Source organism: Eptatretus burgeri, chromosome 10, assembly GCF_056783735.1.
Source record: "Eptatretus burgeri isolate ZD-2024b chromosome 10, Ebu_testis_v1, whole genome shotgun sequence".
Taxonomy (NCBI): domain Eukaryota; kingdom Metazoa; phylum Chordata; class Myxini; order Myxiniformes; family Myxinidae; genus Eptatretus; species Eptatretus burgeri.
Window position 1 is genome coordinate 31,956,378 of NC_140970.1, and position 11,711 is coordinate 31,968,088.

The following is an 11,711-nucleotide window of genomic DNA, read 5'->3' on the forward strand; positions in this document are numbered from 1 at the left end:
TGTCTGAATTAGACAAAATAACTTTTTTTTTAGCAGTCGGAACTGCTGATGAGTGAAATTTCGGAATTTACATTGTGAAATTCGGCTTCGTTTAAGAGGTTCTGGAATCTAGAGGTTATGGCATGTGCGGAAATGAAATAAAGCCACGGATGCTGCATCTCCAGGTGTTTATAAGCATTGCAATGTATCCAGCTATTTGTAGGTGTGATCATCAGGTATTCGATGATATGAGTGAGGAAAGTATAAAATAAAATAAAAAAGAAACTTTAACGTTAAAAAATCGCTGTGGCCTCTTCCATGTTAAAGGCATTGTTGAGCAGGCCAAAAAATAGGACCGCCTGTCCTGAGGCTCACCTGAATCAGGAGCAACAGTCACTCAAACCCCCACAGAACCCCTTCGAGTCTTAGACCCTGAAAACACTGCCTTAATTTCTGAGGCTTAGACCCTGAATTTTTCCCCTGAATCTAAGGCTTAGACCCTGAATTTTTCAATACCGTGAACAAACTTTGATACATCACGGGTGATGAAAGTTGTGGTCAAGTTTCATTAAAATCGTGGGGTTTTTTTTTTGTAGGACACAGCAAATACCTATTTTGGGGATCACCCTCCCCCCCCCCCCCCATAAACCCTCTTTATGAGCACAGATGTTGATGTGGTCGATAAACTTTGGTTCATCACTGATGGTGAACGTTGTGATCAACTTTCATCAAAATTGTCTGTGTAGTTTCACATTAGAGTCCAATCAATTAAGTTGACGCAGAAGCCATGCGTGTCGGTGAACATAACATGGCACCAATGGTTCATGTTAAATTTGTAATATCACCCACTGTATGTCGATGACCCTGTGTTTAGAGGTAAGTGAAGTAATATTTTGTGTACCTCATACCACCGGCATGAAGCTTGTATTCTGAACTGTCTGGATCAATATTTAATAGTTAATTGCTCTTTGCAGGTCATTCTGGAAAGATGATGATGCAACACAGTTCCTTCTTGCAATGGTGACGATATAACAATCCTCATGAGGCGTTGTTACCTTTGGATGATCAAAATAGGTCTTTCCATAAACTGTCTAGTCCCACACTACCTTGTCGGTACCCTAGAATTGACAGTGATGAACATTGTACTGGGAAACAGTGGCAGTCTGAGTCATCTTGATGGTGTGATTTGGTGTAAAATGATGACTAGCCATTCTTAAGATGACTTTTGACCAAATGGGTGGTCAATATATAAAAGGTGTTGACTTGGATTTCTTTTCTTAAATAGCCATGGTTCACATGCACATGACAAATTTCTGAAGTGTGGATCAATATTTTCTTCTTTTTTTTTTAAATAGGATCTAAGGCTTGTGGAGGAGCTGCAACACAAATTGTGTATACTGTTGCGAATTCGCGCCCGCCGGCGTGCGGACGGCCACGTGACTCGAATCGCGGCACGTCGCCCACCGGACGGACAATTCAGTCGTGACCCTCTCGGACCAACGCCGGGAGCTAGTCACGGGTGGGGGTTTAACCTCACCACGATCGTGCCAATTGCCCACCCGCGCAGGATAGGGTTGCTTGCCAAATTCGATCTACCTAAGTACCTGTGCGAATGGTCGACCGGGCGATTGCACCACGCCACAGGCCGACTCCGGACACGAACCGCTTAAGCGGTCCGTTCCATGCTACAGTGATAACCGAGCGGTGTTATCGTCTGCCTCGACGGTTCCGATTAATTATCGGGCGTATTAAGCCCACTACGAACCCTTTACGTGAAGCAGGATGGAGGGTCAATTAAAAGGAAGGAGACGAAGCGAAACGGGAAAACAGTTCAACACAATGCACATTTATTCCGCTGCACACGGAAAGCACGTATATACAGCCACAATAATCAAAATGCACATATAAAGCGAAAGCAAGAGTTAAACCGAATACGCGTACACACGGCAACACTTATACAGTTCTACTTTACAGATGGCGCCAACACACATTTACTCAAAAGCAAAGGAAAGAAGCCACCCTCATAGACAAGGGGGCAGACGGGGCCCGTGGGCCTTTATGGCGTGGGACTTGGCAGACCGAACGAGTCCCACGAGACCGTTGCAGGTTACCTGCACCCTTGCGGTGCGATGGTGGGCGAGCTCTCTCTGGCGCTCCTTGTACGAACGCGCAGGTCCGCGCGACACAGCTGGCAGAGCGGCGCCTCCAGTCCACGTCCCCTTTGCGACGTCCGGACTCTCCACCGACTGCAAGCTCCAACGAGCGGGTCGCTCTACGGACCGCTTCTCCAAGACCCAGACCATGAACCGCCGACTGACACTGACACTCACTGACCGCCCTGACCTGACCTCTTCTGACCTCTCAGCGGCGCCTCCGTGCGCCCTTTTATTTCCCCGGCACCCCGCCCCTCCCTTCGCGGCACGCGGGGAGGGGGGGTGGGGGGGAACATTCCACCAGAGAAATCGGGGTGGGAGTTGAGTTCCAACCGTCATTCTTGTTTACCAGAGAAATCGGGGTGGGAGTTGTTGTTGTTCCCCTTTTGTGTTCGTGGAGATGTTGATGGTTGCTGGCGGAGTGGTGAGGATGGCGTGGTTGTTGAGAGGCAGGTGTGGTTGTGGTTGTTGTGAAGCGGCGTTGTGGTTGGTGGTTGTGTGATGGCGGTTGAGACGTGGTTGGTTCAAAATAAAGATAGAACAGAAAAATGCCTAACTCAAAGCGTCGCAGCCCGAATTAATCACATAAATTCCCTCTAGACAACGGATTTGGGGCTAACTACACATGTACTTTGAGATATCTCACCGACGGGCCCTTCATGGTGTAATGCGAATTTCCACAGCCGTAACAATACACATGAGACAACAGTGGACATGACTTGAGACAAAAAGGGGCAGTTTAACCCTGTCACTATGCTGGGGGAAGTGATGTAATGTCCCAGGGGGGTACTCTTTCTCCCAGCAACACCATCTTTATAACATCGCTTTTCTCTCCTCACCCAGCAGGACAATTAAGGTTCCTTCTCCAAAACCCATAGGTGGAAGCCAACCTATGGGGTTTGTCTGTGCTCCATCCTTTAAATGTTGAGCATCAAGTCTTTGGTGCGAGTCTGCCATGGTCATAACAGAACCGCTGACCTCCATGACTTGGAGCGGATTCTTCACCAGTATGCCTCTATGTCTGGTTGAGATTTCATGGTTTGATAGTTGTTGCTTGATTGTTTTGGGAGGTATATAGTTAGGTACTTGTCCTTATGCTGCACATGTTTGAAGAATTTGTGTGATTTGTAAAGACGTTGGTTCTTTTGAACTTCGAAGAAGAGTTGCTCAAGCTTTTCCTCAATCTTGGCATCAAAATGTGCACATGACTGACATAACATGTAAACACAGGAACAAAATGCTCTGGAAGCATTCACAATGATGGCTGTTGTATTTATTATGGCGTGAGAACCTCCATCACACACACACACACACACACACACACACACACACACACACACACACACACACACACACACACACACACACACACACACACACACACACTGGAAGAATTTCTGTTATTGTAATTATTGTCCTTGTTGGTGTAATTGGAGCTTAATTCAGTATGAATACAGTATATAAATCAGACTGTGTTCCTGTTATCCACTTCCACTATTCTAATCACACTGCCTTAATTTTTTTTCTCTCTCTCTCTCTCTCTACCCCACTTTCCATTGTCTAGGCTTTTCAACTGACACATTGCTTCCTTTGCTACGCTTCTGCTACAGTGGGTGTCTGCGCGGCCCAGCGGACATCTTTCCTGAGCTTTCCACATTAGCCGAACACCTTGGGTTGGAGGTAGAACCAAAAGATGGCTCGTCCCCGAAAACTTTTTCGCCCTTTCAAACACCAACATTTGAAATTCCTTCTCCCCATCTTACCTCAGCCTGGAAAACCAGTGCTGCGACAGACTCTACCAGTCGGATTGACGCAGGCATACATTTGGTAGATTTTTGTAGTCAGACGAACTCCTCCCAACGACTTTCAGACTGTGCTATTCAAACACATTCGACAGAAGTTGTGGACATTGCTTGCCAGACATACACACCACCTTTTATGGCAATCTCTTGTCAGACACGTTCAGTGAGTCTTGTAGAAACCTCTTGTCAGGCTTACCCAGCAGATCTTGTGAACATTGCTTGTCAAGTTTGCTCATCAGATCTGGTGGACATTGCATGCCAGACATACCCAGTAGATTGTGTGGACTTTGCTTGTCAGGCATATCCAACAGATGTTGTGGAAACTGCTTGTCTGGGCCACCCAGCAAGTTTTGCTGACATGACCTGTCAGACTGATTCAGCACTGGCTATTCACATCACGACACAAACATTTGAATCAGATAAAACAGAAGGGTGCACACAGACAAGTCTTGACCTTTTACAGGGTTTACCTGTCCAGCTGAGTGAAAATATGTCCCCTTACCTTCAAAATAGGGATAGTTTTGGTACATGCAGCAAAAGTGAAAATTTTGATTTTAATCTTTCAAATATTGGACCTTTAAATATTCGAAGAGGAAGAGGGAGATCACGTGGAAGACCACCAGGCAGAAGCAAGAGGGGGAGAGGGGCCAGCAGCCTTCAGGAAAGAAGAGAAATTAGAATGGAGAGAAAAGAAGAAACAAGGCAGCAGCTTGGAAAGATTGACTTTGACATGGAGATTGGACTTCAGAAGAAGAACTTTAAGAAGAGGAAAGAGATGGTAACTCCACTTAACATGGACGTTGGAGTGAAAGAAGCGGCATTAGAAGTGATGAGAAGCAAAGAAACATGTAAGATAGGACCAGTAGAAATGGAGAGTGAGATGTGGAGGTCTGCAGAGAAGGGGTTGGAGGGCTTACAGCAAGCTGAATACAAGACTGATTGCCTGCTGCAGGATACAACTCCTAAAATATCCTTTTTACAAACCTGCAATTTCTCTCCACTTTCTTCATCTACCTTTTCCGGAGAGATTGAAGAGCATCGGGGAAAAGCAATTGTAAAAAAAAGTAAAGACAATGAGGCCAGTGAGAGTGGGATGGCAGAAGGAGTAAAAGAAAAAAGAAAGAAGGCCAAGAGGTCAAGAAGCAAAATGTTTGAGGAAGGAGAAAGCAAAGGAAGTAGAAAGTCTGAAAGCAAAAGAGATGTGAAGATTGAAGGCAAGAAGTCTTTGTCTTTAGGGTCAGGGAGGAAAAGATCTGCAGAAACTGCAAGTGAAGAATCTGTGGAGAGAAAGAGAAAAATTGATCGGGACCTCCAGCTCAAGAGATGTACAAAAGCGAATGAGAAGGCAGAGAGGAAGAGGTTTAGTGGGGGAAAGGGCAAGAAAGATGTGGGTATAAAAGGTGAGGGAGTTGCAGGAATAGAAAGTGTAGGTTTCAAGAGAGTGAAAAAACGGTCTGCTGGAGCAATGAGCAAGAGATTTAAGGTGGAAAGCGAGGTTTCTACAGGGTTGGGAAGTGAGGTTTCTGTGGGTTTGGAAAGCGAGGTTTCTGCGGGTTTGGAAAGCGAGGTTTCTGCGGGTTTGGAAAGCGAGGTTTCTGCGGGTTTGGAAAGCGAGGTTTCTGTGGGTTTGGGAAGCGAGGTTTCTGCGGGTTTGGGAAGCGAGGTCTCTGTGGGGTTGGGAAGCGAGGTCTCTGTGGGGTTGGGAAGCGAGGTCTCTGCGGGGTTGGGAAGCGAGGTCTCCGCGGGGTTGGGAAGCGAGGTCTCTGCGGGGTTGGGAAGCGAGGTCTCTGCGGGGTTGGGAAGCGAGGTCTCTGCGGGTTTGGGAAGCGAAGTCTCTGCGGGTTTGGGAAGCCAAGTCTCTGCGGGTTTGGGAAGCCAGGTCTCTGCGGGTTTGGGAAGCCAGGTCTCTGCAGATTTGGGAAGCGAGGTCTCTGCTGCTTTAGAAAGCGAGGTTTCTGCAGGGGTCAAAAGCGAGCGTTCTGTGGGGGCAGATAGTGAGGAGTCTGAAGGTGTAGAAAGCAAAGAATTTGCACGATCAAAGAGCAGGAGATCTATTGAAAGCAGCAAATTTAGGAGGGAAAAAAGTTTGGAATCCAGGGAGATTGAAGGCAATGAATCCACAGGGGTAGAGAGTGAAGGATCTGGGGGAGCTGTGAGTAAGGGGTCTGAGAGTGCTGTAAGTGAGGGATCAGTGGGAGTGGAGAGTGGGAAGTGTGCTGCAGCTGTATGCCTTAAACCTGGAGCAGGTGAAAGCGAGAGCTCTGTGGCCGTTGAAAGTGAAAGGTCTGAGGCAGAGAGTGGGGGTTCTGATGGAGAAGAGAGTGATGTGTCTGAATGGTTGGACACAGAGAGATCTGAAGAAGCATATAGTGATAAGTCATATGGTGACAGTAACAAATCAAATGACCCAAGTAAGGACAAGGGAAAAAAGAGTCTTAAAGAAAGAGGATTTGCTTTGAAGAATGAGAAAAGAGGAAGAGGAATTGTGAGGGTGAGAGGAGGCGGAAGGGGGAGAGGGAGGGCGAGAGGTCGGCCAAGAAGCAGGGGCATGCAAAGCAGAGGTATAGCTTTAAATAAGGAGTTTGAAATGGCCGGGCAAAAATTAGAAAAGGGGAGAGGACCTAAAACCTTCAGAGGAAGGGGAAGCCGGAGAGGAGGCAGGAGCAGAGGACGGGGAAGAATAGTGCAAAGCAACTATGAAATTGAGCGATTTTTTGATGAATTGTTGAGTGACCATGAGGTGACTTCACCACTGAGAGAGGCAGAATCATGGATGCAAGAAGGGGAAAGTAATGGTGATAGTGATAAGGAGATTGATGAAGATAAATTGCGTGGAAATTGGGATAGTACTAGTGGAGAAAGGCCGAGCCTGAAAGTCACACTGAAGGTGAGAGGCGGCGAGGTTTTTCCAGCTATCAGTGATGTGGACAGTGAGGGTAAAGAAGAGGATATTGAGAGGGGCTTTGGGGAAAGAGAGCGAGGTGGGAATAATCAGGAAGATGAAGCAGGTGGGGACTCTTATTTTACTAAGAAAGCTGATGAAGACTTAAAGATGCAAATGATAATTGGTCGTGATAAAAATAAGAAAAAGTTGAAGAATGTCAAAACTATGACTAAATGTATAAATCTCAAAAGAAAGGTGGAAGAGGATAGTTGGGAAGAAATAGAAACAAACATGGAGAAAGAGTTGGAGTTAACCAGTTCAGGAAATAAGAAAAAACGAAAGCGAAGCAAGGAGGAAGGCCTCTTGAAAAAGGCCAAAAAGAAAGCAAAATTTGGGAAAATTGAAAGGCAAAAACTAAAATCAGAAATTCCTGTTATTTTTCCATTGCAAGGTAAAAAAGGCAAAAGTTGGGGTCAAGGACAAGGTGAAGGCAGGGGTCGAGGTCGAGGAAGAGGACGAGGTCGAGGAAGAGGCCGAGGCAGAGGTACAGGTCGAGCCCGAGGGAGGGGCAGAGGTCGAGGAAGAGGCCGAGGTAATTCAACCTGTGGCATTCCAGAGCAAGTACAGAGCGAGAGAGAATGGGTTGGACTAGACATTCTAATGGAGAGCACCTGGAAAGATGAGAGTGGAAGAAGCGATTTTGTGGAAGGAAAAGCAGCAAAGGATGACAAAGGAGACACGGAATCCGATGGAGACACCCAGGGTGTTGAGGCGGCTATTGAGGCCGTAGTGGAGAGAATCTCAAGGAGTTTAGAAGAAAGAGTGAAACGACAAGATGAAGATTTGTGAAGTTGCCAAATCCATTATTTGCTGTGCTGTGTTGTACTTTATAAGTTTCCCAGGTTTTGCCATTTTCCTGAGGTCTTATGACTTCCCAGAAACTTTCCAACTCTGTTTGACTTTGTCTGACTCGTTGATTTGAAATATTCTGTATGTATTCTATATTGTGATAGTGGTTATGTAATTAGAAATGTTTTTTTTTTTCTTTCTTTTGACAATAAATTGCAATTTTTAAATGATTCTTTTCAGATTTTATTTCAGTCTCCCTTTTCCTATCTGTCCTTTCTTCACTTTCATGCTTTTCCATTACCATGATTGCTCATGGGAATGAGGTTTTGCCTTTTATTTTCTCAGAAATGTGATGAAGGTTGCTTAAAGTAAGATCATGGGGGGGGGGGGGGAGAGGAGAGGAGAGAGGTTGGGGAAGGGGGGGGAGGCTGTCCCCTTTGACAATGAACTTGACGCCCTCGCCACCTGTGCAGCTGCAAATAGAGAGAAGTACGCAGAGCTGCGCAGATCATTGGAGGTGACGGGCAAAGATGTGCAGGTGCTTGGGTTCATGGAAAGTGAGCTGGCTCATGGTTTCATGGCAATGAGTCTGCCCTCAATCGCCTGGGGTGTTTCCTGGCCTTACCGCATACTGTTGCGACGACTGTGATGTGACGATCAAGGGATCGCGAGACATTTATGTCGGGCCATCGCCAGTCTACTGAGGGAGTCTGATGTTTGATTTTATCTGTTCTTTTGATCTTGCCTTTTATGATGGGTGTGTATGAGTGGTTTTGTTTTTGCTTTTTGCCCCCCCCTTACCTTTCCTCCCTTTTAATTTTATCCTTCTAGATCGCATTTTAAATCATGTTTTTAATGATTTTCAAATGGTTGTTTTATTCTTTCCTTAAGCCTGGTGTTGGCGCAGTGGTTAGGGCAGCGGCTTGGGATCCAAAAGGTCCTGAGTTCAAGCCCCGTTGGGCCATTGAATTAATACACCAGGGGGTTGACTCAGCCTGTCATCCTTCCGAGGTCGGCGAAATGAGTACCAGTATACTGGGCCCGGTGTATACCCCAGTTAAAATAGGTGTACCAGATCCCTGTGTCGCAAGAGGTGACCCAGGGTTGCGTCAGGAAGGGCATCCGGTGTAAAAACTAAGCCAAATCACGATGCGGATCATATTGATGATCCGCTGTGGCGACCCCTAACGGGAGCAGCCGAAAGAAGAAGAAGAAGTTTTATTCTTTCCTTGTTCTCTGTCCTGGGTTTGGAATCCGCCAGCATTGCATTGCCTTTGTGCATGCCTGCATGGTGTTTTTAGTGATCTTAACATCGGTTTAAGATGGTTTCTGCCACAATGGGCATGTTCATGGTTTTCAACTTTTCTCTCTTTGTCTCTTCCTCTTGCCCGTGTGTGTGTGTGTGTGTGTTTTTTAATGAATGATAGCCAAATGATTTTTTTTAAACTAGCCTTGTGCCCTTCATTGATCCCTGTCTGCTGTCTTGATTAAAGCATTCCCAGGGACCCTTTTCTATCGTTTCATTTTTACTGTGTGTAGTGGAAAATTTTATTTTATTTTTAAACCTGTTTTGTTGTGGTTTTTCAAATTTTTAATAAATCTGTTATCAGTTCATTTTCTATTCAACTGTTGTTCGTCGTGTTTTTATCCTTTTTATTACATGTTTTGTCATCCGTCATTTTTTTTCATCGTTTTGTGGCATGGCATGCTGTCCGTCGCATCCACAGGGGTCGTTTTTTTAAAAACGCCATTTTAAGTGTTTTCTTGAAATGATTTTTAATTTCTAGATCCTGTGGATGGTGGTGGGCTGAGATCAAGTCGTGGAGGTGCAACTGACGATCGGAAGACGTTTCCCTGCGAGTATTGCGGTAAGCATCGCTCCACGCTCCCAGAGTGGCGCCGACACCGCTCATCTGCACCGGGTGGCCGCCAATGGCCCCCAGACACAGGTATTTGTCTATCCGCTTCCTGACCATTGGCCTTGTGTCGCAAGACTTTTTTTTTTACATACCAGACTCTCCAGGCCACTTATATATAAGTTTCGTATAAGGCCACTTATACGAAACCTGAAGCAGTTTCACGCCGGGACCGCTTTTGTTTCAGTGTTTTGGTGCTCGAGGTGCGACTTTGAGAATGATACGGTGCGGAAGGCTGCGAACCACTTCCCAATACATCAGAAAGAGGACAACAGGGTTAACTCCTCCCCTGCCAATATCGTTGGTGCCTCGGTCTTGCCTGTCACACCAACAGCCGCTGGAGACTCCTGCCAACTCCGTGCATGGTTCTCGAGTCTGTACGGCAGATGACCCCCCCCCCCCCCCGGTTCGGCCACGTCACCCGAGAGCTTCGGCTCAGAAGATGGCACAGCCAGCTCGAGGGTCCTGAACATTCAAGGAGCAGCGATCGGCCTGAAAGTCCTGCTCAATGTTCGTGGGTCGCACCTCTGGAGCGCAGATTCGTGCCGGGCCTATTTTTGAGTCAAGCCGGGTTTCAAAGTCCCCAGTGGATGTCCCATTCTCAGTCCTGCATGGATCTGCCTGCAATGAGCCTTCGGTCTTGCCAGTCGCTGAGGGCCCCCCTGTAGGGGGAGTCCCTCATTGTAATTATGACGGAGGGACATTCCGGGTGTTGGACCATTGGGTTCCTGCAATTCTTGAGGCCGCCAAGGATCCCAATTTCAAAAAGGCCTGTGATACCTTTTTGCAGGGGTCGAGGTTGGCGGGGGGTCGAATCGTGGTTGGGAGGAGGGGGGACATAACGGAGTGGGGGACTCTGAACTAGCAAGTGAGGCCACTTATACGGCCCCACCTACCTTTTTTTGCCAACAAACCTTATTGTCCCCCTCCCGCTGCGTGGCCCCGACTCCACCACCTGTTCTCAGAAAGAGCAGGGTTCTCAGAGTCGGAGAGATCATTGATAATCAGGTAATTTGTGATGTGTATTGTAGGGGGATAGTTTGGAGGGAGGGAAGGCTTAAGTGGTGTAAAGCAATGGTTTTGAGGTGAAAGGAGGGGGAGGGGTTTGAGATGGAGGAACAAAAGGGTGGATTCAGGTGAAGCGAAGGTAGTTTCGCATGGGGGTTACGGAGTTTGAAAGGCAGAGAGAGAACCTGGCGATGGATGGGCAGGTGGAGTTAAAGAAGGGTCAAAATCTTCTTCTTTCAGCTGCTGCCTTTAGGGGGCACCACAGCGTCTCATCCGTTATGATCCGCATACTAATTTGGCACAGGTTTTACGCCAGATGCCCTTCCTGACGCAACCCTGGTTGCCTCTTACGACACAGGGATAAGGATTGGGTTTCACCATGATTCCGTGCTGCCCTACACCCTCTTCGTGCGGCCCAGTGCAGAGCTCCCGTCCTCAAGCGATCCTCCAACCCAAGCCTCCGAGTTGCCGGATTATAGGCGAACGCCATTACGCCCGGTATTAAAGAAGGGTCAAAATATGGAGGGATATGCAGATGGATTGTTCGACTAAAAGTTGGAAAGTCTGGGGACATTACTCATGCTAATTGAAATGAACTGTTAATTGAAAACGAATCACCCTCCCAAAATCCCTCCAAACAAAGGGTAGGAAATCTATCTAAGTACAAACTGGAGATATCTGTCTGAGGAAAATCCTAAGTGTCTGAATGCACAGGGGTCTTTTCCATATCCGCAGCAATATGTTCAATTGAACTTCATATTTGAACATTGCAAACATGAATTGGCTTGTTTGCATTTCAAAAAACCCTGCAGCTTAGCAGTACATTGTCTCTGAACTTAGAAGTATTGTATGGTGTCTCGTCCTGAGTATGCATACATACAGTGGGGTCAGGCAATTGCTTCTTTCACTCAATTAAAAAAAAAAATTTATGAAAATCATTCCAAAAAGGAAACAGTTTTTCGGGTCGCCATGAAGGACAAACAACGACACGAATAACGAATATAATGTGTTGAATAAGGTGGTGTTAAAGACCGCATCAATGACGAAACTTCTGAAAAAAGTTCCACAACCTTCAAAACTTTTTAAAAATTTCAATTCCAATCAAATTGGTTTCCCATAC

The 11,711-nt window shown here is 46.5% G+C and overlaps 1 protein-coding gene across 1 annotated transcript in view; it reads left to right on the forward strand.

Moving 5' to 3' along the window:
* Nucleotides 1-7,894, forward strand: part of LOC147018244 (uncharacterized) — a 78,886-nt gene extending 70,992 nt beyond the window's left edge. Inside the window, exon 4 of the mRNA XM_085897761.1 lies at nucleotides 3,697-7,894. Within this exon, the coding sequence (XP_085753887.1) occupies nucleotides 3,697-7,667 (3,971 nt within the window). The 3' untranslated portion in view covers nucleotides 7,668-7,894. The remainder of the gene's footprint in view (nucleotides 1-3,696) is intronic.
* Nucleotides 7,895-11,711: the final 3,817 nt, after the last annotated feature.